General features: G+C 48.5%; 1 protein-coding gene across 5 annotated transcripts in view; it reads right to left on the bottom strand.

The window, feature by feature from the left end:
* CABIN1 (calcineurin binding protein 1) overlaps positions 1-27,495 on the bottom strand; it is a 150,681-nt gene that overhangs the window by 78,548 nt on the left and 44,638 nt on the right. For all 5 annotated transcript variants that reach the window (XM_044243808.1, XM_044243812.1, XM_044243807.1 and 2 more), the window contains exons 19-26: positions 23,450-23,565; positions 17,577-17,738; positions 16,392-16,598; positions 15,991-16,136; positions 12,421-12,682; positions 6,623-6,883; positions 3,011-3,162; positions 20-198 (exon numbers count right to left, since the gene is read on the bottom strand). In XM_044243808.1, coding sequence (XP_044099743.1) covers positions 20-198; positions 3,011-3,162; positions 6,623-6,883; positions 12,421-12,682; positions 15,991-16,136; positions 16,392-16,598; positions 17,577-17,738; positions 23,450-23,565 — 1,485 coding nt within the window. The remainder of the gene's footprint in view (positions 1-19; positions 199-3,010; positions 3,163-6,622; positions 6,884-12,420; positions 12,683-15,990; positions 16,137-16,391; positions 16,599-17,576; positions 17,739-23,449; positions 23,566-27,495) is intronic.

The raw sequence follows: 27,495 nt of genomic DNA, 5'->3' as shown, positions 1-27,495 counted from the left end.
GGGAGAACAGGGACTGTACCGTCCGGCGTCGCCTGCTGGTGGGGTTTTTTACATTTGACGTAATCGTGGTCAATCGGAGTAGCTGTGTAAGGTGGGGATGTCAGACCTGGGCCAGAGGAGGAGGGGAGGGAGGCTCCGGGGCCCGGCAGTGTCCCAGCTGAAGAGTGGGAGTCCTCATCCACCAGGCAGACCTTCTCTCTGTGGGAAAATGGTTGAGGTGCAGGTCAGAATCAATACATCCTGCTGAAACGGGACATGTGCTGGTCTGAAACAGTGACCTTTTTTTTTTTTTTTTTTTTAAGATTTATTTATTTATTTATTTGACAGACAGAGACCACAAGTAGGCAGAGAGGCAGGTGGGCTGGGGGGGTGGGGGGGTGGGAAGCAGGCTCCCTGCTCAGCAGAGAGCCTGATGCGGGGCTCAATCCCAGGACCCTGATATCATGACCTGAGCCGAAGGTAGAGGTTTAACCCATTGAGCGACCCAGGCACCCCTGAAACAGTGCCCTTCTTGACTGCTGGACCCCATGCTACCTTCAAGGGCCTCCTGTGCCCTCCTACGGCCCACTGCTCCCACACACATCAAAGGACTTGCCCCTCTGGCTGGTGATCCAAGGTGCTGAAGGAGCTGCCCCCATGGCACCCACTTGGGCTCTGGCCCCCAACTGGCTACTATCCAACTATCTCAGGCCCCAGGCCCCAAGGAGACTGCAGGGGAGCTAACAAGCCCTTCCTCAGAAGCACCCATCCCAGGTCCGCTCCATGCCAAGTCAGCACCCTTACATGTGATGCCTGAGGCCTGACAAATTTAATTCCCAACAAGATGCAGAGACAGAGAAAACATCTGGATTTGGGGTGTCTGGGTGGCTCAGTTCGTAAGGCAGCTGCCTTCGGCTCAGGTCATGATCCCAGGATTTGGGGTGTCTGGGTGGCTCAGTTTGTAAGGCAGCTGCCTTTGGCTCAGGTCATGATCCCAGGTTCTGGGATCGAGTCCTGCATCATATTCCTTGCTCAGCAGGGAGCCTGCTTCTCCCTCTACCCTTCCCTGCTGCTTGTGATTTCTCTAATAAATAAAAAATCTTTTCAAAAAAATCTGGGTTTACTGCAAGCTCCCATGTGTATAAGGAAATCTGCCACAACACTGTTGGGCAAAGAAGTTAGAAACACCTGAAACATTCCATCAAAATGGCTACAGAAAACATGCTGCACCCATGCTATGGAATAATACACAGACCCAGACTGCCAATAGCCACCAGAAAGAAAGAATAGAGTAAATGGGGTACTATCTCTATGAATGGGGTCCCAGACCTCTGGTTAGGGGAGAAGTACGCTCTAGAATAGCCCCTTCAGTAGTTTGTTTTTATAAAATAAAAGAAACTCTATAATGTACGTAAATATAAGTGTGTGTAAATGCACAGATAATTATTTGAGAAAACGAACTAAGAATAGTGGCTAATTCTGGGCAAAAGAAGGATTTGTCACATTTTAGCCTATATGTTTACATGTAGCCAGAATTTTCCATAACTTGAACATATTCATATATTATTTGTATAATTTGGTAATTTTTTAAAAGACTTTAGTTATTTGAGAGTGAGAGAGAAAGCATGAGTTGGGGGGGAGGGGCAGAGAGAGAAGGAGAAGATGACACCTCTGCTGAACAGGGAGCCTGACATGGGGCTCCATCCTGGGACTCTGGGATCATGACCTGAACTGAAGGCAGATGCCTAACTGACAAAGCCACCCTACCCCTATAGTTTAGTAATTTTTTAAAAAGATTTATCTATTTGAGAGAGACAAAAAGAGAGTGAGCACATGCATGAGCAAAGGGCAGGGGCAGGGGGAGAGGGAGAGAATCCCAGGCAGATTCCCAGCTGAGCATGGAGCCTGGCACAGGACTCAATCCCATGACCCTGGGATCATGACCTGAGCCGAAATCAAACTGGACCCATAACTGACTGAAGTACCCAGGCATACCAACAATTTTTTTAAAAGTGTTACAATCAATAAAAGAGAACACCACTGTACTTGGGGGCTCTCTGTGACTATAAAGTACACATGTATAATTTCTAGGCACACCACATCCACATCTCTCCCATAAGACAATGGGCCTCAAGGACAGCGCCTAGGCACAGGTCTCTCTTGCACTTGGCTGAGCCCTGCACAGTGCCCAGACAGGCAGGAGAACAGAGGAGAAGCAAGCTGAGCCAAAGATCTAAGATGTGGACACCAGGGCAAAAGAAGTCTGGGCCACAATCAAAGGGAGGCCCAGGGGTACTCCCCAGCGCAATGAGGGGACCATACCATGGTCCTAGCATCCCCATGCTCTCTGGCACCATAGGAAGAGCCTGCAATGCCCCTCTCTGCTTCTTGGGAGAACAGGCAGCATACAGGCCCTAATAAGTTCCCAGTTCTTGCAAGAAACCATGGAAAAGGACCCAGGAGTAAGAGCCTGCAACATGAAAACTGCTTTCCTACAGTGTTCTGCATGGGGCAGAGCTATGCCCCAAGGGGGAGAGGGAATTAGTTGGCTTCTCCCTAGGACCTGCCCCCGAAGGTAGGCTAGCACTGGGCATGGTCCCAGCATGAGGTAACCTGGGGTTGCACACTTAGCCTCTCCTTTTCAGTTTCAACAGAAATAACTCAGTCTGGGGTGCCTGGGTGGCTGAGTGGGTTAAGCCTCTGCCTTCAGCTCAGGTCATGATCTCAGGGTCCTTGGGATTGAGCCCTGCATCGGACTCTCTGCTCAGCAGGTAGCCTGCTTTCCCTTCTCTCTCTGTCTGAGTTTTTGCCTACTTGTGATCTCTCTTTCACTCTCAAATAAATAAATAAAATCTTTTTTAAAAAGAAAGAAAGAAAGAACTCAGTCTAGCCACCAGAAGTCTCCAGATGAGTTCCAGAGGCTCAAAGAGCTCTGATTTACTCAGCAGCAACCCCCTGAATGCCACTCACTATAAAGGAGCCATCAGGGTACATATGGGGGTAAGCTGTTGGGTGAAAGCATGCTACTCACTTCTCTGAAGCTTTGGGCGTATTCTTCTCCTCGCCCCTGGCAAAGGGTCCTTCTGCAGCCTCCTTCATGAAGTTGACCAGGACCTCTGCACTGACCCCAGAGTCTGGCTTCCCCAGGAGCTTTAAGATGGAAGCATGGAGCCGGAAGTACACCTAGGAGAATGACACTCTGGTGTGAGCAGCCCTGCCAGTTGCTAAGGTTCATTCCACAGGCCAGTCAGCCACATTGGCAAAGAGTCCCTGACCAAGACCAGACCACCACACATTGCCTTTTCTTCATTCACTTTTAAACCAGCCAACCAAAAGTCATTCAAAGCAAGCTCTAACAATTAAAATGGACATGAACTCTCAGTGTTACAGCTTAAATGTTTAGCCAGTAACACAGGCAAGCTGTGGTAAGACGATGAGAGTAACAAACCTCAGCCCCGCTCACTGGGCACCTCCTCCTACCACAACCCTTGCCACCCTCTGTGGGCACCTCTCTGGGCACCCACAAAAAGGGAGCCTCCACACCTATCTCCCACTGCACTGCGGGCTCCGTGAAGGGAAGAACAGCGGACTTCTTTTTTTTTTTTAAAGATTTCATTTATTTATTTGTCTGAGAGAGAGAGTGAGTACAGGCAGACAGAATGGCAGGCAGAGGCAGAGACAGAGGGAAAAGCAGGCTCCCCGACAAGCAAGGAGCCCGATGCGGGACTCGATCCCATGATGCCGGGACCATGACCTGAGCCGAAGGCAGCTGCTTAACCAACTGAGCCACCCAGGCGTCCCAGAACAGTGGACTTCTGTTCGTGCGCCCACGGCTAGGCCAGCCAGGTACTGCAGGCCTGGAGAAGCCTGCCCAGTGGGTGCAGAACAGGTAGCAGGCATGCTGCACCAGTCGGAGCCTGGACTCTTCTTCATTTCCTTGAGTCCACACCACAATCCTCCACTTACAAATTTGTGAGCTCAGCTGCCCAAAGCCCCACCGCCTGCAAAGCTTAGGCCCAGGTTAAACTCGGGTTCAACCTGCCCTCTGCTGCTCCCAAGTGAAAACCGCATCACACACAGGCACTGCCACAGTGACTCGGCCTGGGCTCCTGCCTGTGGCACAGACTCCCACATACAGCACCACGGATGTCACCAAGACTGGGAGCCCCTGTGGCTGCAGACCCTGATTAACCAGGCCCCCTACACCCAGAGGTGATTCTCAAGAGATGTCGCCAAGGCCCCCTGGGTAAGATGCCAGCTGGTCCACCTGGGCAGCACTCTCAAGGGGGCATCCTGGAAGAGGGGTCCGCCCACAGAGCCCTGCCATCTCTAGCCCACCTGCGGCCCCCAGAGAAATTAGCCCACCAAGTCCATCTGCAGCTGCAGAAAAGCTCTGAGGCCCCTAGCCACACACAGATGGCTCTGCCTGGAGGAACACAGAGTGTTCAACTGGCCAAGATGAACCAAGCAGCAAGTTCACTATTTTGACTGAAGGTTCAACAGCAAAAGTGAATTTCCACCAGGGCAGGGTTAAAGTCTTAAGAGAAATGTCATTTTTTTTTTAAAGATTTTATTTATTTATTTGTCAGAGAGAGAGGGAGAGAGAGCGAGCACAGGCAGACAGAATGGCAGGCAGAGGCAGAGGGAGAAGCAGGCTCCCTGCCGAGCAAGGAGCCCGATGTGGGACTCGATCCCAGGACGCTGGGATCATGACCTGAGCCGAAGGCAGCTGCTTAACCAACTGAGCCACCCAGGCGTCCCGAGAAATGTCATTTTTAGAGCAGCTGAGTGCTCATTCTCCTGAGAGCTGGCATGGTGCTCTAGACCTCTGCGCCTCACCTGGAAGTGTCTGGGCCCCACAGGGATACCATTCTGCCTGCTCACTGGTTCCATCAGGCAGCAACGGAAGCCACAAGTCAAAGAAACACCATGGAGGAAAAGAGAGTGGTCTCTTCCTGAGTGCTGGACTGCCTCCCTGCACACGGGTTTGGTGCTACCAGAGGTGATGCACGTGGTGGCTGGGCTCAGCAGAGCCAGCCCCAACTGCCTTTCTCTTCTGCTGCTTACTGAGGGCAAATCACACCAGCTCTCTGGGCCTTAGCCTTCTCATCCCCAAAGTGGGAGTCCCTCCAGGGACGGGCCTGTGAGCCTGAGTGGAAAGCACGAAAGAGCTGTGATGGGAAGGATGTGGGACCTAGGGCCAAGAATGACAGCAACATGGAAGCTGTCGAAGACGTGCTCAGTATGAAACCACATTTCTACATTTCCCCCATGAACCCTAATCATGTGGTCCCCAGACAGCTGCTGCCGACCCCTCAGCATGAACGGTTTTTCAAAGGCATATTTATAAAAATAAGACTTTTTTGCTTGCTCACACAATTAGCAAATATTTAAAAGGGGGAAAACAGACATGCTCATAGGTCAGTATAACCTTTCAGGGCAACAAGATGCTGTGGATGCAATGTTAAATGACCCCTGACAAGCATGCCCAGCCAGGCCCTGTCTGCACCCTGGCGAGGAAGAAGTGGAAAAAAAGGCCAAACCCATGAAGAAGGGATTGGACAAATAAGTTGATGTCCAGCCAGACTAGAGGGCACATGGGCAGATAAGGAAGCCCACAATGCCTTGCACTACATCTTATCCAGTGAAAAATGCCAAATGACATGCAAAATGACAAGAAAATGTTACTATGTATCTGCACATTAAGAGGGGGAAAGTCTAGAATAAGTACATGCCCAAACTGTGAACAGGGATTACTAGGTTGGGGGGTTAAGATCACTGGGGACTTCAGTTTTTCATTTTAAACACTTCTGAATGTTGGATGTTTATATATTTTTAACTACAAATATGTGTTAATTTTATAATCAGAAAAGAAAACCATCAAGGCAGATTCGGCCCCAAACTCCAAAAAGCTTGCTGGGCTCAGGGGACTGGCAGGGACTGGGCATGTAGCCTCAGAAAGGGGAAAGCTGACATGCTCAGGAAGCAGCAAGGCCTGGGCCAGGCCAAGCATATGTGGATCCTCATCCATGCACTCGCTTTCCTCCCTACAAAAGGTGCTGGCTGCAGCCTCCCAGCCTTCCTCCCAGCACTGCCCTGAGCATGGAGGAGAGCACGGCGTGAAGTACTCAGAAATCATAAAAGCAAATCCAAGCAGTAAACAGCTGCTCTGCTCTTGAGGAGCAGTGCAAGACCCCAAATCTGGGGCCAAGAGAACAGGCTACTCTCCACCACCCCACCCCTCCCCCACCCACAGACCCAGCCTTGTCCCTGTCCTGCCAAGCTGGGTGCTCTGGGCACAGCCTGTGACCTCACTGGGAACAAGGGCACCAGGAGATGCTGTGCCACATCGATGTCATCACCAAGTCAGGTTCCAGCAACCTGCACATGCTAAAGGGGGAAAGGCAGTTTTCTTCTGGGAAAGACAAACAGAACACTCACTCTCCCAGAAAGGATGGTAAGCACCCCTTAGAAGAGAGAGGAAAGGCTGCTTTAATTTCATTGCACACACAGCTGCTGAACCCAGAGAAGTTTCCAACAGGATGCACAGGAGTCACTGGGACCTCATGACCCAGCCCCAGGGAGACAGAGAGACTGGCCCACCCCGGCCCAGCTTCCCCGCCCAAGGCCAGCACAGTGTCACCTCCAGGGCCTCCATGGCCAGCTCAGGGGGGTTGTGGTAGTGGATCTTCTTGGGGTAGCGGGCAGCCTCCTCGTGCAGGTAGTGGCCGGCCTGTCTGTAGTGTAGCAAGTAGACGGCAGGCGGCTGCTGCTGCTTCTCGGCGACCTTGCCCAGCATGTAGTGGATGAGCCACTCCTCCTCGTCACCATCGCCCTCACAGCGAGCTGCCGACGAGAAACAGTGCCTGGCTGTCTCCAGCATGCTGTCGCGCCGGCCCTCCATCTGGAACGAGAGCACGAGACTGGGCTGCCTGAGGCCCAGGGCCCAAACCTGCCCAGGACTGTGCCTTATGCTGCGGGAAGCCCTGTTGCCTTCTTTGCAAAGTTATAATCTTCTCAACAACCCCGACACACAGAAGTGCCATCACCATTTCATAGCTGGGGACACTGAGTGTGTGGAGAGGCCACGGGACCTGTCCGTAGCACACCTCAAGTAAGGCACAGAGGTAGATGGACATGTCAAATCCAGTGTCCTTTCTTTTACCGTCCACCTGCAGTATCTGCACTACACAGTCCAGGAGTTTATTAAGGACCTCCTGATCCCTTCTGAAGGTCCCAACTGTGACCCTCACTATAGCTGCACTGAGGTCCTCTGCCTGGGAAGGGGAAAAAGCCTGAGGCCACGGCTGCCGGGAGAACCAGAGCCACCACCAAAGTTCTGAGTCCTGCATTGCAGACGATGAGCGCTTCATTCTCTCCCTGGCTCACTAGGGTGGGAAAGTGGACCTGGAGAGGGTGTGCACCCAACACCTGATAACACAGCACTGGAGAGGATATGCACCCCTGAGGTCCCACAGGACTTCATACCGGTCCTCTGCACCCTTCCAGAGGGACCTGGGGTAATAACAGAACGGCAGATTCCTGAGCTCCACCTAAGACCCATGGCCTTGGAGCTGTGCCTCCAGCCACCTTCTCACACTCAAGGGTGGAAACAGCCAGGACAGAGATCAGCTTCTAAGATACTTTCCAACTCAGAGGATCACATTTCCCACTCCCTGTATAAGGGCTATGGGCCAGCACCTAGGTGCTATCCATGTGGAATGTCAGCCATCATTGGCTTGCATCCCTTCCTCCCAGAACTCCTGGGCTAGGACATAGAATGAAGACTTCCAGGGTGGGGCCAGAGGGGCAGCTGGTCCCAGAACCCCAGGTCTCTGGCCCCTCCATCTCCATGGCCCTAGCTCAACAGCAGGGAAGCTGCAACCTCTTCTAGTCTCATCTCAGGGACCAAAGGACAGGAGAGGCTGTAGGCACTGAGCTCTGACAAGGGCGCTGCCAGAGCTCAGGGTGAGAGGGTGAGAGAAGTACCTGTGCCCCACTGTGCAGAGGAAGGCTGCCCTACAGATGTCTGTCCAGCAGACGCTGATCTGTGTGAACCTCCTATAGCAACAGCCCTGGCTGGCTGGGCCAGCACAAAGAACCCTCAGCACTCTGTCAAACCCTCCCTGGGAAAGAAAATTGCCACCTAGGAATCAAGACACCATCAGTGGGTGAGATACGATAGACAGAATCACATTGGAGAGCCAGGACACAGCACAAGCCAAGTCAGTCCATTGTACCTCTCCAAAATGGAATTCTATAGTAGATCTGGGTAAGTAAAAGGCAGCCACTTCACTGGAGTCCTGTTCTGACCGCTTGGTAGCCATGCGGCCTCAACTAAGTCAGTAGCCCTCTGCCCAGCCAGCTCTGCCAGTAAGGGTCCTAAAGCCACCTCCTGAGAAAGGAAGGGCAACTGTGAGGAGCCCCATCTGGTCTGGCACCACACAGATCCCCACCAAGAGGCCAAGCCCCTCCCTCCCCAACACAAAGCACATGCCACCAGAGTCCCTGTCCTCAATAGGTGTGGCAGTCAGGACACTTCAGGCAGAAGAGGAGGGAGAGCACTAAGGGTCCACTACATCCCAGAACTCGGCCAGACACCCTCACACTACCCGTCCGCCCCTGAGTGAGATGCACTCCTGCTGCCGTGACACCTCATTCACCTCACGGCCAGAGTGCCTGGCCCCGGGCCGGCCCAGGAGAGGGGCTAAGGGGCTAAGGGCTATTGTCAGTTCTCACAATGCTGCCATACAGGAGGAACCATCAGCCTGCTCACAGCCAAAACCACAGCAGGGACATCAAGTTCCCTCCTTAGGCCACACAACTAGAAGGCTCTGGCTGCAAAACCTCTGACCTTGCCTGAGAACTGACAACAGGGAAACCACCAGTTTTCCTGTAACACCCCCCTTTGGCAAGTTTGCAGGCAGAAGCCAAAATGCACAGCTATCAACATGTGTCCTATAGCTCCTCTGATCAGACACAATAAGCCCAAACAGCTCTAGCAACCAATGGGCTGTGTCCCCATGACATACTTCAAAGTAGGAAACTGCCTTAACAGAGGTAGAAAAAAAAACAGGAGGCAACCAGGAGGTAGCCCTGCGAGGCAGTTTTCACCCTGGGGAACAATGCCAAACCTCCTTCCTTCCCTGCCTGCAGGGACACCTGCACACCCAGTGGATTTCCATCCCTCTCCTGCCACCCCCCAACACTCCAGGAAGATGGCCTAGGAGCCCAGTTTCAGGTCCTGAACTACCTGGGCCAAGAGCTTCCAAAGGATCAAAATAGAGTTCAACCACAGAGGCCAAGAGCTACGCAGGAGAAAGAACAGTCAAGGGGAAGAGGTGTGCAGGGAGTCGACCTGGGTCTCCTGTCTGTTGCCCACTCTCTGCCTTCCCTGCCCCTTCCTGGGAGAGGCAAAAGTTCCCTCCTCTTGGGAAGCTCTACAAACAAAACCCTCAAGTACCAATGGCAGAAAGGGCACTCTGATTTCTCATCATATTTACTTCCTGGAAAACCTCTATTCTGCTAAATCCTACTGGGCTTCACTAGTGGGGGTTAAATAAAGAATCCCAAGGTCTGTGCTCTATCCACCCCACTTGAGTCCCAGCAGAGGACAACAGTGTTCCTGGTGTGGGCAGGGAGTTAGCTCCAAGCCGGCTCAGCCCTGGGGCCACGACACTTCAAACAGCATGGAGCACGGGGCCTGCGCACAGGATGGTCACAGGAAAAGAAGGCTGCATGGCGTGAGCAGAGCACAACAAGATTGTGCTGAGTAAAAAAGAAGCTCAACGCCATACACAGCGCAACAGCATTTGGGCTAGAAGAAAAGAACAGCATTCCTTCTAGGAGGACATGTATACATAAGAAATAGTGTTTGTTTAGGTCTGGAAAGATACAAGTCTAACTGTAGGTTGCTCTGAAGCAGGAATGAAGGGACTAGAAGGCGGGGTGGGGGGGAGCCAAAAAGATTTTAGCTTTGTCTTTACTGTGGCAATTGTTTTAAAGAAGGTGCTTCTTGTATAACTGAAGAGGGGTTTCTATAATGGAGGAGATGGTTAAAACAAGAGCCATGCTCCTCTCTTCTCGCCCATTTTTCTTCCAGGGTTTGGCCTTGGCACAGAACTCAACACCGGCCCTTGCCCCATGGCCACACTACCCTTCTCACCACCTTTGTCCTCTGCCACCGGTGCCAGGCTTGTCCCCAGGATACCATGTCTAACCCACCCAGGGAGCCCACTTCTAACTGTGAGTCCCTGATGGGACCTTTTAACGAGCTCCCCACTCCCCCTGAAAGAGGTTCTGATGCCCAGTAACATGTGGGTTCACGCACGCTGGGTGGACAAAGAGGGAGTGCCCTGAGTCCAGCCCCCTGAGACAACCCTCCCGGTGCATGGGCGGTGGCATGCAGAGCTCATGGGAAGATGAGGTCACTGGCATTCCTCAAACAACAGCCCGAGGTAGAGCCCCAGGTCGTGTTTCGGTTCACCCTTGTGAAGCATGGGTGACATGCGGAGATTGAGAGAGAAAGGGATTTCAGCCTTTTTGAAGTTTTGACATGCGGAGATGGAGAGAGAAAGGGATTTCAGCCTTTTTGAAGTTTTCTCAAAGTGCACTCTGATGTCAGGCGGGACCTCGTGTGGGAACTCCATGACCATGGCTTTGGACGCAGCAGCAACAGCAGTCACACCAGCACAGGAATGTTCAGGAATGTTCAGATTCTGTTGGTACTCTTCCAGCACAGCCCCCTAACACTTTCACTGACACTCATCCCCACCCAGCTTCCATTCTGTAGTATGTCTCTTGCTGATTTCTGCACCTAGTCTGATGGTATAATACAGATCTACTGCAAATTTAAATGGCAAATGTTGACAAAAAATGTGGGATTTTATGAAGTTGATGAAAGTAATATAGACAAAGCCTTTATGAGCACCGGGCACATTTAACATGGTTGACAACCACCCAAAGGGAGAACAACTGTTCAAGGAAGAGACCATAATACACTCTTCTAAGGCACAAAGACATCAGAGAATCCTGTGAGAGGGAAGCAGCCCTCAAATATTACTACCTAGGTAGCTGTCTAAATTTATGCTGCCGAGGTGAAGGGACATCATAGCATGCTATTGTAAAACTACTGGGAAATTAAGTTCCCTGCACACTAACCAAACTCAGTCCTTCTTGGTTCCTTTGAAAAATTAACACAACCTTGCAATTATCACCAAAATCCTAGTAAGGTAAGATTTAGGAGTTATTTTCATTATTATTTAATTACTAAGATAAAGTCCCAACCACACCTTTTGGCACTATTCACTAGGCTAACTGAGCTGCACTGTGAGTGGATCAGCTTTGTGACCCTTTGCTAGGAACTGCCCTCAAACAGCAGCCCCGCCCCCTCACGCTCCTGCTAGTGGGTAGGGATGCCACCCAGGTACAAAAGGGGCCACCGGGGAAGGGTGACATTTATATCATTATTACACTCCCATTTATGCTTTTCTGTACCAACTGAATTTTTAACACTTAAGGACACCTCACTTCTATATAAAATCAGTAAAAGCAACAAAGAACTGTTACTTCTTGCACAAGCCTAGGACTTCCCCTACTTAGCAAAATGTGGGAAGGTCAGGGTCATCAGGAGGCCAAGCACTCTGGAAGCCTGTGACCTGCCTCTGAAGGCTCGTGGGTGCCGGGGGGTAGGGGACCAGGCATGAAAACAGGGGCCTAAACTCAAGGATGGAGGGGCTTTCAGGATGGCAGCACAGCCATAGTTGAGAGTCTCACTGACGAGGCTGCTCTCACTGAGTTCCCATAACAATCCAATGGAAGCACTAACAAGGCCATTATCTTGTTTGGATTGTGACCACATATAATCACTGAAAGAAACAGGCCCCTTTAGCACTCTGCTCTCCTAGAATCCCTTCTGGATCATGCCATCTTATTGCCACACCAGCCTTAAAGATGTCAATGGGACTCCTTCACTTCCATCTCAAGGAGCCAAGGGTGCCCTGCTCAACAGAGACCTCAGGCCAGACACCCAGCAACCCAAACTAGGGGAACTCCCTACCAAGATGGACTTCAAAATTCTCAACACGGAGTTAAAAATTTTACAGGGACTCAAGAACTTCCTTTGAAGGAACAGGGAAGAGACAGCTACTTCTGGTGGCCAACACCCCTCCCGGCCTTTCCACTGCCAGGAAACTGATGGCTCACCAGCCAGATCACCAGACCTTGGCCCCAAATACACCCACACCAGACTAGGTGTCTAAAGACCAAGGACCAAACTGTCACTGACCATAGTTAGCTTCAGTCTCACAAGGAGAATCATCTGTGAGCTCCCAGCATAGTTGTGAGGACAAGCGCAAGGAATGGATAGGACAGAACTTTGCCACCTGAGGGCACTTGAGTCAGATGGTGGGATGGCGGTCCCTCTGCAGAACCCCTCCTCACCTGCTGCACAAGCTCGGGGGGCAGCTCAGCTCTCCACTGCTTCAGCTGGCGTGAGGCAAAGGAGTGCAGGGCATAGGACATGGTACCATACTCGATCCACAGGGACAGGTTGGAGCTGTCAATTTCCAGGGCCCGCCGGAAGCAGTTCAGGACAGGTGTGGCATGCTTCCAGATGGGCCCATCACTCTTCAGCTCATTGGAGTTCAGCTTGTCTTGAATACGACTGGCCCGGGCCAGAGCCATGCCTGCCCAGGAATCAAACCTGTGGTCACGACAAAAGCGCCAGTAAACACACCGCTGCCCTTACAGCACTGCAGACATGATAGCCTGCAGAGTGGCGATCCCAGGTCTGTGGGAGCCTGTCTCCCAGGCCAGGGCCCAGAGCCCAGCTCCACCACCTAGCAACTCCATGTCTCTGAGCTATGAAATATGGCTAAGAAAACCCACCACAATGGGGCACCTGGGTGGCTCAGTCCGATAAGCATCTGCCTTCGGCTTGGGTCAGATCCCAGAGTTCTGGGATGGAGCCCCACGTAGGGCTCCCTGCTTGGCCGGGAGTCTGCTTCTCCCTCTCCCTCTGCCCCTCCCCCTGCTCCTTCTCTCTCTCTCTCTAGTAAATAATAATAAAAATCTAAAAGAATAAAAGGAGAAAACCCACCTCAAGAGAGCAGGGCTGCTGGGACAGTACAAGACCTGAATCTTAGGTCATCTAGCACCTCACAGGCACTCAGTAAGTGTTCTAAGAGGATCCCCACCAATTTGAGCCCAAATTGTGCTCACATGCACGGTGGGCTCTTGGACTCTGCTCTCCTTTGCTTCCTTGCCTCTGATGGGAAGGAAAAGGATGCTTTATAAGGCACTGCTCCTCCAAGACAATAGGAAGGCTTCCATCCTGCTGCCTAATCCCTCACCGGTAGCTCCTGCCACCAACACACTCACTGGCCAAAAGCATGGCGCAGCCGAGACCCCGAAAACACAGCCATGCAGCTTCTGCATGGTTCTCCCTCTGGCACCTTGACCACATTCTGCCCTCTCCAGCTCAGTTCCCAGCAGCAAGACGGAGAGCGGGGGAACCACAGGATGGCTAAGACCCTAGTGCTCTGAGATCGCCTGAAAGAAAGTGGTAGGGAAAATGCAGAAGGTTCTCTGAGATGGAGACCAAGGCTAGAAGGATTTCTGGGCACTTGGGAGAATGGAATTTTCTGAGTGCAAGAGTATACAACAGAAAAGGCAGTAATCACATGACAGATGCTACCCTCCCTGAATACTAACAATTCTTGACCCACTGCTACACAAACTTTAAAACTGGCCAACTGCCTTCCTGGACTATTTGACAGTACCAAGGTGTGGTAGGGACACAGCAAACTTATGAAGCTCACACATGCTTCTACCACACTCCAGGCACCTGGAGATGAGAAAGTGCGATCAAAGGAGCAGTAAAGAGCCCTAAAGGCTTAGATGGTATCAGGAGATAGCAAAAACGAAGGCTTTGGCCCCTGTGTGGAGGTTCCAAGTGTACCCTTTCCTCCTCAGGGCCTGGGGCTCCAGGGCTCTGTTCAGATCACCTCCAGGAGGTAGCACAGGAGGAGGTGTCAAGCTCCCCTCAGACGGTGGGAACCCCATCAGGGACTTTCTACCAGGGCCAGCTCCTTCCACACTGAGGATTTTCCCCTCTTAACTCCTCCCAGAGTGCCTTCGCAAGCCCCTTTGCCCTTGCCTTGAGGGAAAGACCACATTACAAACGCCCAAATGGCCAAACATCTGCATGAGTACCCAAATGGAAACTACTACCTGCAGTCACAAATGTAAGTAACCAAGAATACAGACACATCATCATAAAACCTCAAAATGTTCCTCTATGTGTTAACAAAAGCAAAGTCCTGATGTGGGTTCTTGATTCTAGCAGAGCAGCACACAATCCACACTCGGAAAAGGCTGACCCACAGGGACAATGGGGGCCGGCCCAAGGGCCAGTGATGCCATGCACTCAGGAGGAGGAAGTGTCCAGAACTTGCGTGCTGGGCTTTTACTCATGTGGGGCAGGTTTGTTCCTAGCACTAGGCCCAGAGTTGTTTCTTTGGCAGAGGGATGAGCTGTCTTGAGGCCTAATCCTTTCTTGTCCCCTCAAATGCCACTCTCTGAAACACCTGGCCAAGGTGCCCCAATCCCAGCTGAGCCAGAGCAGATGAAATAGTGAAATGAAGACCGGTCAAGAAAAGCTGTTGCTAGCATCCTCGAAGACTCTGTTTTCCCCCACAAGAACCACCAACATACACTGGCCAGAACACTCCACCATGCACCCAACTGTCATGGGCTTCACCTGTACCTAGAGGGTTCAGAAGATTTAAGGAAAAAACCAGTATCTGAACTTCCATCCTAACTAGCACAGAAGAAGAGACTGAGCCCAAGTTTTCCCTGACATCTGCTTGTTAGGGAGGGAATGAAGGGGGCCCAGGACTGGGCCACCAAGCTCCTCCTGGCCCTGGGGCCAGTCCTCACAGGACATCCCACCTCCCTGGGAGGGCTCTTGGCAGGCTGAGCCTGGCAGGTTGATACCGTCCAAAGAAGTGTATGTACAGGTTTGAAGGAGGCCCAGTTGAGCTAACACAAGCCTCATCTTATAACCCAAGTGGCTGCTGGGTGAGAGGTCCCACACCAGGCTCCTACCTCCCCACAGACAGGTGAGTTTTATCACCCTTACCTTTTAGACATGGAGAGAGCAGCACAAAGGAGGTGACTGCTCACTATCTAGAGCTGTGAGCACTCAGCCAGCCTGAGCACGGCTCTGCTCCACCACACTGGCCCACAGTGACCCCAGAGAGGACATCCAGGGCCAATGGCACATGGCTCCCTGCCTGGAGGAAAGCAGAGGCTGAGCAACAGGGGGCTCTGGGAGAACCTTTCCCACAGGCTATAGAAGTTGTGTCAACTGGTTTCTCCATTCAGATCCCAATCCCTCCCCTAGGCGGATCCTGACAAGGGGGAGCTCTGCGGTTTCACCTGAGGGTGGGCAGCCACTGTGGCCTGGCCCGTGAGTACTTACTTATAGATACTACTCTGGACCCTTCAGACACAAATCTTACCTTGACCCAAGGCTAACCTCCTAGGTGTGGTAGCCATGAGGAAATGTTCCCTCTCAATCAAATGAACCAGAATTTATGAGTAGGGCCCTTATCCTAAAATAAGGAAACAACCATAACTAAAGACATGTAGAACACATCAGCCCACTTTCCAGGGCTGGCATCCAGGAAAAGAAGCAGCATACAAGCAACAGGATGGAAGCAGGGGGCACTCCCTTCCCCTGCTGGCCTGCATCCAAACGGACTCATACCTTCTCTGATCCCAACGCTCATCCCAGGTATCTTCTAGAAAGAAGCCTACTTCATTGCTCTTCTTTTTATGAAGAACTTGCCTTTCCCCAAAACTGCAGAGTGCTAAACACACTTTCTCATTTGTTTTTCCCTGGTCTCTTTGCTAGAGCAGGGAAACCCCAAACTGACCCAGTGAGGAGCTTGCTGGGCTGGAGTCACCCCAGCCCTCCCTGCCTGGCCCAATGCCCAGGTCACTGACCGGTTGGGGCAGATGCAGATGTCATGCATGTAGAACTTGATGGCCTTGGACTGCTCCTTGTTTTTAAAATGGTAATCAGCCAGGAGGTAGTAGAGCTCATTCACCACTGGAGGGGAGGGGTCGGCTCCTTCTGGGAGGCAGGGTACCTAGCAGGGGAAGGACCAAGGATAAGGAGAGAGAGATTCAGGGTCTCAGCTGTGACCAGTCATGCTGCTGGTCCATTGGACCAATTGGACCATTGGTCCAATGGACCAGGACCATTCACATTAGCACAGGATAGACTCTAGGCTTCTCATGGCCCTGACCTCTGGTACAGAACAAGGAAAGAAGCCAAGGTGCATAAGCAGCAGTGCAGGAGGAAAAAAATGACAGGACACAGTCCCATCACACTCAGTTCCTACCTCAGCCGAGGCACCCTCAATGTAGGCGGAGACTTTGTCCAGGCTCAGCGCTGGCCTTTCTGTGCGGGGCACAATGGTGGCGATTCTCTTCAGAAGGTTGGCCAAGTCAGCAGACACTGTGCTAGTCTTGTAGCTGTCAAATTCAGGAAGGGTCTTGGGCTTAAAGTACTCGAACATAAACAGGGCATCCTCCCATATAAGGTCGACCTTGAGAAAAGACAAAAAGCAGATCACAGTGTAGTCAGGGCAAAAGCAGAAAGGGAAAAGTTCTTCCATGGAAACAACACAGATGAGGTTACAATATATTAGAGTATAGAAAAAGACTTCACCCTTACAAATGTGCATACCCACTGTAATCCCCAAAACCAAATGTCTAAAGAGCACACAAGTAAACTGGCATCTGCCTGGCCTTTATAAAGACAAATTTTGGAAACTGTGGGCCGCACTCTGTGAACCCGTGTGGCCATGCTAGAAGGTAGGTTCAATCATGAGTGGGGACTGTGGCCAGGCCACAGACCCTCTCGTTGAGCCTCAGCTGTCCCACCGCTTGTTCTGGACGAGGGTGGTTCTGCATTCTGTATGGTGCCCTGTGGGTGCCCTGCCCAAGTAGCTCCTATTCAGGGGATGAAACTGGTAAGACTAGAGAATAAATGATGAGCTGTGAGGTCATATACCCAATACTGCTCTGAAAATCAAACAGGAACAAATGAAAATCTCTAATGAATTATTTGTATTACCCAAATTGGAAAAAGAAATCCTTTGAAAATTGCCATGCCGCCCTTTTGAATGATTAGGCAACATCTGTGAAGGAAGTCTTTGCAAGGAAAATCCTTTTCCAGGGTGCCTGGGTGGCTCATCTGCCTTCGGCTCAGCTCATGATCCCAGGCTCCTAGGATTGAATCCGGGATCAGGCTCCCTGCTCAGTGGGAAATCTGCTTCTCCCTCTCCCTCTCCCCTTGCTTGTATTTGAGCTCTCACTCTCTGTCAAATAAATTTTTAAAATCTTTTTTAAAAAAAGAAAGAAAATCCTTTTCCTGTGATCAGACTATGTCCAACTATCCTCTCGTTCTCCTGGTGCAAAAGCGATGTGTCTGAGGTCCTTTGGAGTGCTCAGAGCCCTTGCTGCTTTGACCCCCCACTCCTCTGCAAATGGGCAGGTGCAGTGGGTTAGGGCAGCTCCCTCACCTGCTGGGCCGAGTGCTCCTCCAGGTACCTGGCTTTGCTCTTCTTGCTAGGAAAGCTGTACAGACAGTAGAAGCACTGTTCCAAGGCCGTCTCCAGCTCCTCCTTGTAGGGGTGTGTGTCTTCAGAGGTGGACGCAGCGAGTTCCTTCTGGAGAACTCGTACCTGTGGTAGGCAGGAAGAGATGCCTGAGAAGGCCCATAGCTTCCCTGGCACAGTGGGACCCCAGGGAGACCACCACTCTGTCAATTCTGTTGAACTGAGGAAGCTGTGTCTGTTGGACCTGTTTCCTGGAAAGGGCCTATTCTACTCACAGGAGCTGTTCTGGGCCCAGCTCTGACAGTGACCTCCTAAAGAGCTTCCTGCCAAACTGCCTTCCTTCCAACATGCCTAGTCAATATCTACCAGCTGCGAGAAGGGGATATTATATGTCCTCTGGGAACTTCTCTACTTATTTGTTGGCCATTCATTTGCTTCCCAAATATTTACTGAGCACCTCCTTATGCTAGGCACAGTGTGAAACAGTCCAGAAGCTCAGATTCCAATAGAGGGGCAGTTAATTAAGCAAGTGGTTATAATGCAACATGGAAAATCCCATTAGGGCTGAAGGAGTTTGAGAGTGACTCCTCTCTCAGCATAAAATATAAAAATACAGCAGAAAATATATCCAAAGAAATAATATCCCAAATATATCCAAAGCACAAAACATAGCCAAAGAAATAATAAATTATTCTCCCAGACAACACTGAACATAAGTCAGTTAAATTAGAAATCAGTACATAAGGTAGCAAATACCAAATGTCAAAACTTAGAGCATGCAGCTAAAAACATACTTGGAGAAAACATAACCTTCAACACATGTACTAAAAGAGTGAACACTGTCAATGAGTGGCCATCCAAGCACAGTGTAGCACAAGGCCTTTCCCATATGCTTCTACACATAGGTTGAAAAAGACTCAGACCTTAATGAAGGGAAGATGTTACTTGAGGGATGGTTTAAGCATGGTGCAATTTCAGGAGGGGATAAGCATGTAGTGTTTCCCATAAGTTTCACACATAAATTTATAACACATCTTAATAAAAGGAAGAAGTGACTGGGGTGCCTGGGTGGCTCAGTTGGTTGAGCGTCCAAATCTTGATTTCAGCTCAGGTCATGAACTCAGGGTCATGAGATCAAGCCCTGCATCTGGCTCCACACTCAGCAGGGAGTCTGCTTGAGGATTCTCTCCCTCTGCTTCTCTCCCCGCTTGTGCATGCTCTCTCTTGCTCACTCTCTCTCAAATAAATAAAAAACTTTTTAAAGATTTTATTTATTTATTTGAGAGTGAGCAAGCAAGCGAAAGAGTGAGAGTGCATGCATGAGCAGGGGGCAGGGCAACAGGAGAGCTGGAGAAGCAGACTTCCCACTGAGCAAGGAGCCTGACTTGGGGCTCAATCCCAGGACTCTGGGATCATGACCTGAGCTGAAGGCAGACGCTTAACTGACTGAGCCATCCAACTGCCCCAATAAATAATCTTAAAAAAAAAAAAAAAAATTTTTTTTTAATTTTAAAAAAAAGGAAGAAATTACTCGAAGGATGCTTTAAACATAGTATCCTTTCAAACAATTCAGCAAATGTCTTTTCACACAGGTTTTTAGTATATGTGCTGCCGAAGCAAGCACTCACACAGGTTTTTAAACACAAGTTTGTAAACACATCTTAATATCAGGAAGATGTTACTGAATGATCTTATACAAGATGCTGAGCACATGGTTTTTTCCAATGCTCCTGTACTTAACTTAGAAACACTAATACCTTAACGATAGCAAGATGTGGGAAAAAAAAACAAACCAACAAGAAAGAGGGAACGCTGAAATAAGCTTTCACCACAATTAAGTTATAAAAAACACAACCTACATCCAAATAAATAGTAAGTATTAATGTGGCAATTAATGACTTAGAAAGCAAAGAAAAAAAAAAACAGATCAATAAACCAATAGCTGATAGTTTGGAAAATATTTATTTATTTATTTATTTTAGATTTCTTTATTTGACACAGACTGAGCCAGAGAACACAAGCAGGAGTAATGGCAGAGGGAGAAGGAGAAGCTCAGTAGGGAGCCTGATGCAGGGCTTGATCCCAGGACCCTACGATCATGACCTGAGACAAAGGCAGACGCTTAACAACCAAGCCACCCAGGCCCCTGAAAAAGCTAATTTAGATAAGCTTCAGGAAAGACTGGCTTATAAAAAAGGAAAAGAGGAAGCACAAATAAATGATTTTAGCACTGAAACAGAGGGATAACCAGAGGTACCACAGAGACTTTTTAAATCATAAGCATACTTCATGAACAACTTTATGCTTATGTGGACACTCTTTCAAAAATATAACTGGTTTAACAAAAGAAAATCTAAATAGGTGTAGAATCTCCAAAGAAAGGGTCAATAGTTTAAAATTTATTCTCCCCCCCAAAAGAAGAGAGAGAGCTCAAGGCTGGGGTGACATACTACGGCCCAGGGGGCAAATCCTCCCACTGCCTATTTCTGTATAGCTCAGAAGCTAAGATTGGCATTTACATTTTTAAATGATTGAAGAAAAAAAAAAAAGCAAAAGAAGAATGTTATTTTGTAACATATGAAATTCAAATTTCTGCATCCACAAGTTTTTACATATTATCTTTACATACTGACAATGGCTGCTTCTGCACTGCAATGGGAGAGCTGAGTATCTGCAACAGAGCCTCTATGGCCGACAGAAGCTTCAAAGATTTACCATCTGTCCCTTTACAGGGAAAGTTTTGCCAATCCCTAGGCCAAAAGCAATAAGACAAGGAAAAAAAAAGAAACTGTAAGGATTGAAAAGAAGGGAAAAAATAGTTATTCATGGACGATATAAGTGTCCACACAGAAAATCTGAGAAATCACCAGAATTAATAAGAGCAATAAGCAAAGGACCTATGCACAGGAGAAACTTATTTTTTAAAAAAGTAGTGTTCCTATCTGTCTACACACACACAATAGAAAACTTAATTTTTAAATATCTATTTACAACAGGAATTAAAAAAAAAATAATGCCCAGGGCACCTGGGTGGCTCAGTGGGTTAGGCCGCTGCCTTCGGCTCAGGTCATGATCTCAGCATCCTGGGATCTGCTCTGCAGGGAGCCTGCTTCCTCCTCTCCCTCTCTCTGCCTGCCTGTCTGCCTACTTGTGATCTCTGTCTATCAAATAAATAAATAAAATCTTTAAAAAAAAATAATGCCCAGGTATGAATCTAACAGAATACACATAAGAGCTTAAGGAGAAAAGTATAAAATTGTATTAAGGGACATGAAAGTATAAGACCGTAAGTAGATTAATCACAGCAGGTATCAGTTTCTCTCAAAGGCAGTATGGTACTGGCACAGGAATACCTACATCAGTGTAAGAACAAAGTCCAACAACAAACCCTCACACATATGGACAAAAGATGGAAGGGGCCTTACAGATTCAGGTAGAAAGAACAGACTCTTTGATGAATGGTATAAACCAAATGGCCGCCCATATGGAATATAAAATGGATCCCTACCTTATGTCATAAACAAACAAACAAAAATTGAGAAGGAATAAAGACTGAATGGAAAAATGAGAGTGAACTTTAAGATTAATATAGAGGAGAATATATTAATAATCTTGTGGGAGGAAAGGATTTCTTGAAGTACAAAAAACCAAACCAAAACAAAACAAACCATACACAGAAAACAAAAACCCCACAAACCATAAAGGACTAATAAATTTGGCATTTAAATTCTGTAAAACAAACACTACACACTAAGTTAAAAGACACGTCATATAAAATTGCCTAGAAATTAGAAATATACACACACACACACACGCACTCAGGCATGTAAAACCGGTGAAACATATGTATCAGACAAAAGACTGGAATTCAGAGTACATAAAAACTCCACAAATCAGGGACGCCTGGGTGGCGCAGTTGGTTGGACGACTGCCTTCGGCTCAGGGCGTGATCCTGGAGTCCCAGGATCGAGTCCCACATCAGGCTCCCAGCTCCATGTGGAGTCTGCTTCGCTCTCTGACCTTCTCCTCGCTCGTGCTCTCTCTCACTGTCTCTCTCTCTCAAATAAATAAATAAAAATCTTTAAAAAAAAATAAAAAAAAAAACTCCACAAATCAATAGGAAAAAGAAAAAAAGCCCAACAGAAAAATGAGCAAATTATATGAGCAAGCAAATCACTAGAGGCCACCTAGAGGGCCCTGAGCAGAGAGGGCAGTCAATAAGCAGAGGCCAAGTCCACAAAGGAGAAGTTGCTGCAGGCATGTAAAAGCTGGGCCTTGGGTAGAAAAGTCAGGAGATATGAAATGAAACATGGAGGTATCCTATCACTTCCACTCCCTCAAATTCACTTGGCAGATACTGGCAGCTAGAATTCACGCTCCACCAAAGAAGACATAGTCCAAGGAAAACCTGGAGTAGGATCATCCCATCATCACCCCCACTGCCTGCCTGGAAGGCGGCCCCTCAGCACCGCTCCTGCTGGATACCAGCTTGCAAAGGTGCTACCTCTTTCTCAACCTTCCCCCAAGCAGCATAAGATCCTAAGGGTGACTGACTGCCCTGCAGAGGGGACCCTGTGGAAGAAGACAATGTCTCCAAACTCTCTAATTGAGCAAGCGAAGGCAGAAGCAGAAGTCGCCAATTCCTGAGCAGCAATATAGTCTAAGCTTGGCACGATTCTTCCAGAAATGGTTCTGAAATGTGGAGCTGACCAAGGTGAGCATCCTCAGAACTCACGGGGAGAGTAGACAGGCATCTACGGCTAGGGCTAGGGCTAGGGCTCCTGCCAAGTCTCTGCCTCCTCCGCGCAAGTGCTCTGCAAACTGTCAAGCCTCACACATACATGAGCTCTACAGATATTCTCAGTCTCATTCATTCATTCATTCATCCCATGATGTATTAAGCACTTACTATGGGCTAGGTGTGCTGTGCTAAGGTACTAGGATCCAGCAGTGAACAAAACCAGCAAAAATCCTAGTTACGTATCAGTGGAGAAGAGGTACACAATAAACATACTAGATAAATAAACCACATGGGGAAAACATAGGGCAGAGGAGGAAGATCAAGACTGGGGAGGCACACTACAGCCATAGAGAGGGTGTGCTTGCTCACTGAAAAGGTATACAGCAGAGGTCAGCAAACCTTTTCCCGAAGGGCCACACAGTAAGTATTTCAGATTTCACATACGGTATGGACTCTATCAGAGCCACTCACCCCTGCCACTGTATTGCCAAAGCAGCCACAGTTAATAGGTAGATGAGTGGTTATGGCCATGTTCCACTAAACATTTATTAACAGGCTGGGTTGGGTGCCCTTCTCATGCTCTGTAACTCAGCAGCAAGTTTTGGGGACGGGAATCATGCTGCTTATCCCTAGTACACCCAGTCGATCATAGCTACCAAGTGAGGGAAGGCTATTTGCACTCACTAAATATTTACTTACTAAGTAGCTATTGATTCAGCGACTACTACCTTGTATGACTGGTGCCCAGCAAACAGGACTCAATGGAAGGCGGTGGGGAATGCAGCTGTTACTTCCAGAACCTGGCCCCATGCCTGACACACACATAACAGATGGAGTAACGAGCAGTGGTTCTAAATCCACCTGTAGGTCAGGGCCAGGTCCAAAACCCCTGAACTCAGGTGCACAAGGGAACCAAGTTCTGACTTTCTGGCAACTCTCAGTAGTCACATACAAAATTAAAGGAGCATAGCAGGACCTAGTGCGGGGGGAGGCCAAGCAAGCAAGCCTCAAGGGTGCCAACCCATCGCAACCCACACTCCACCCACCCCACCCCACCCCTCACCCCACAAGCCCTGGCCAAGAGGGCAGCACTTACGTAGAATCGCAGCAGAGCCCCATCAGAATTGCAGCACCAGGACCTCCTGCCCAAATATTCATGGGCTGTGTTGAGCAGCATGAGGGAGGATGGGAGCATGGGCGTCTCTGCCATCACTAGGGAAAGACCAGACCGACACAGAGTTAGCATGGGGACATGTGTGGGAGCTGCAAGGCGAGTCTCTCCTTTATGGGCTTTTCTGTCTCTACCAAGGTGGCCACAGATTTTTCTTTCTTTCCTTTTTTTATCTTTTTAAGTAAGTAATGAGTTGACTGGCTTTACTAAGGCAATACATGCTTCTCAAAAAAACAATTCAAATCATACAGGAAGACGTAAGGAATGCCTCATCCACCTCCATAAAACCACGCTGACATTTGGTGGACATCACTGGAAGCATCCCTCTGGGCACATATGAAACATTTTCAAACAGAAAGATAAATAATTGTTAACAATGAAACCCATATTACATATACCATTTCTTCAAAATTCTTGTATGTAGGCCTATGGGAATATTACGGAAGAAACACAGAATGACCAAGTTTCAGTTAAGTGTCTGTTTACCACTAGAACTATTACTAGCTCCTTAAATATCCTTCTGTGTTTTTGAAACTCTAGACCATAACTCACTAGTGGGCTTGAAATTAGCATTTTTAAAGAGGACTAGGATAGAATACATGACAGAAAATACCAGTGGGGCTCACACCCAGTAGAGTAAGGATTCTTTCATGAAATTTGTTTCATACTTCTTGACCATCGGCCAGCCCTAGTCAAAAAGGTATGAAAGGGGGGCACCTGAGTGTCTCAGTCACTTAAGTGTCTGCCTTCAGCTCAGGTCATGATCCCAGGGTCCCGGAATGGAGCCCCACATTGGGTTTCCTGCTCAAAAGGGACTCTGCTTCTCCTTCTGCTCCTCCCTCCCCTCCCCCTGCTCATGAGTCCTCTCTCACTCACTTGCTCTAATAAAAAAAAAAAAAATTAATTTTTTTAAAAAGCTATGAAAGGCATGGATTTAAAACAAACAAACAAACTCAGAAAATCATGAAGAAATTAAGCCATACCGGCCCTTTAGTTTCCATTTTCAACAGCAACAAATGATTCTATTATACAAGATGGATGATAGCTTGTAACACTTCCTTTCTCCCCTTCTCCCAGTGTTGTTGTACATATTAGTTGTAGCACTTCAAGGTTTGTAACACTAATACTGTTCCGAGTCCATAATTAGCACAGTTGCTTTCTCTCAGTTCCAATTCTAAATGGATCTGATGCTCATCACAAATTCTTGCCCGTGGCTTTTCCACTCCTGACAAATTTCATTCTGACTCATGTTGGTTTACTGATTTTTACCCTCCAGTGGTGTTTTTAGAAGCACCCACAGAAGCTGGAATCCCTGTTTATAAATGTCTGTTGCCGCTATTAATGACAAACAACTTGGCCAGATGTCCTGGCTTGCACCATCTTCCCTGGAGAACAGTGTAGACTTTTAAATAGCACCTCAACTGCCCTGAATGCAGCTAGGGAGAAATGTGAAATGAATCTCGTGTTTTATCCTGTGAAGACAAACTGTCTTTTCAGTTCTGAAATCTAAAATATCTTTATTTTTTAAAGTAGATCCTTAACCCGGCTGTACTTGCTATGTCTATCAATTTTTCACGATGTATACTGAATACTTTGAATCTGCACATTGTTCTTATTACAGAGAAATTAATTTTATTTCTGTGTTTGACAGCGGGTTGACTGCTTGTTCTGTTTCACTGCTAGAGTCTTTCCATCAGAAGCACAATCTACCCTCATAAAGGACCACCTGTTTCCCACACCCATCCTTCTTGTCAACACTTTTAGCTCTGATTTGTATCCCTGGTTCTAGCCAAACTCATTCTGCTCCTCACAGTCTGGATTATTAGTCTATATTGATGAGGCTTGGTTTGCAATGTTTTCTCTTAGTTTTGCAACTTTTCTTTTCATTTCATTCCGCTTATTCGTTTAAATTTTGTCATAAGAGATTTCTTGTGCAAATCATTATAGGGCCCCGACTCTGTTCCTTGGTGTAAGTTTTCTTCTTGTCTGAGCTCATCTATTTCTTTTTCATCCCCCATACAGGGTCGGGGGCGGGCTACAATCTGCCAGCACACTTGCCATGTCACTTCTCTCTACCCCAGCATTTCCTCATACTACGCTTAAGTACTCTAACACATGATGAGTGAATTTTCTGGGGCACTCTCCCAAATATAAGGTCAATTTACCCTTTCCTTAAAGCCATAATTTTAAAGCAGGTGCTGCTCTCAATCCACTTTTCTGTAACCTGTGTCTGCGGAGGTAGAAGCGAGATCACACTGGGCTAGGGCCAAACACAGTCCTCACTGGGGAATCTGGATTTTGTCTTCTCTCTGAGATGCCCTTTAAGGTAGGACTGGCTACCCACTGAGAGGAGTGCAGTCAGTAGATAGCCCCCAGCTGTCAGCTCCTTCAGGGTCTTCTGTAGCTGCAGAGATGCACCTCACCCAAGGCCATGCACTTCCTGTGGGAGTCCCAGTGCAGTGACTGAATAAGATGGGAGTCTAAAGACTGGCTACTTGAGGCCAACATGGGATGACAGCTCTGATGGGCCCCTCTGGCTCCAGAGCTGCCTGCCAGGTCAGACAAGGCCTGGGTCAGATCTGAAGCACAGATCAACTTCCCTGTGCTCTATCCTGCTTCCTCTGCCGTTAGCAAGTAGTGATCCCCAGTGAACTGGCTCAGAGAACTCAATATGACAATGTTCTACTCTACACCAGGCCCCTCACCACCCAAACAGTAATGTGCTTCATCCCTGGACCCCTTCCCTCAGTGAGGTCTGGTCACTGGAAGGTGGCAGGGCCCAGGAGCCCTTCCTGTCTCCGCCAAGCCAGGGTGATATAGAGGGGCTTCCTTGCTAGCCTGCTGTCTACAAATGAGAGGACATTAATAATATTTCCCAGGATTTTGCCCAATTCCCAACTTCCCTCAGCTTTCTTACCAGTGGGAGAGGAGGGGACAGGAACCACACCTGCTGCCAGTCTACCACAATCTTGGATTCTTCCCCTTGGCCTATCCTCTTAAGTTGATGGCATTCCACCATCCCCCTTTCCTTGTTTGCTTACCGGCAGGTTTTTAAAAACTATATTTTGTTTGCATAATTAATCATAGGGGAAAGGATACTCTTAATTCAGGAGTCTTTTGTATTATAAGAAAAACAATAGACATAGTCATAAACCTTAATTGTTTTTTTCACCATTAAAACCCCTCTGGGGGGGAGGGGAACACCCTTCTGGAAAATAAAAAGGTACCACTTGTCATGAGCTCAGAAGATACTCATCCTAGAAATTTATCCAAAAAGTCAATTAGGCAGAAGCAAAAAGGTGTACATGAGGTTCACTGAAGTGTGACCTATAAGAGAGATATGCTGCAGGCATCCTGAGGGGTCAGAAGGGGGGAATGGCTCAGTAAAGCAGGACACCTCTCAACAGCATTACAAAAACCACAGAGCAAAACCGAAACAGCTTCATAAAATAAGGCCTGAAAGCCTTTCTCAGTCTGGCCCTTCCCGTGTCCAACCCACATGGCCCAGCTCTCTTGCATCCCTGCTTACACTGCTCCATTTCCCCAATGTCTTCCTCTGCCCCTGCTCTTCTCTCAAACCTCAGCCCAATACCAACCCACCCCCCTCCCCCACCCCAGCAGCTTGAGGAACCTTTCTTTCAACAGGCCACACTGGCTTGGCGCTGTGGGTGTTCTGGTCTGTCTCCACCCACCCAAATCTGTCAGAGTTAAGTGCCTTATTCCCAGAGGTCTGACATGCAGTGAGCAGTTGACAAGAATTGGGGGAGTTAGAGAAGTTAGAGAGAATGAATGGAAGGAAACAAACCACATGTTAACTCTGGCCTTGGAATAGGGATGACTTTCTTTATTTTCCACTTTTTTCATTTTTCAAATCACTGAGGAAAAATCCCCAATTAATTTAATCTTGAAGTTTAGTTGAATACATAAATATGTATACTAAAATCTCAGCTATATAAAAAATTTGTGTCATT

Source organism: Neovison vison, chromosome 3 (genome assembly GCF_020171115.1).
Source record: "Neovison vison isolate M4711 chromosome 3, ASM_NN_V1, whole genome shotgun sequence".
Taxonomy (NCBI): Eukaryota; Metazoa; Chordata; class Mammalia; order Carnivora; family Mustelidae; genus Neogale; species Neogale vison.
This window is presented reverse-complemented; position numbering and strand designations above follow the sequence as displayed.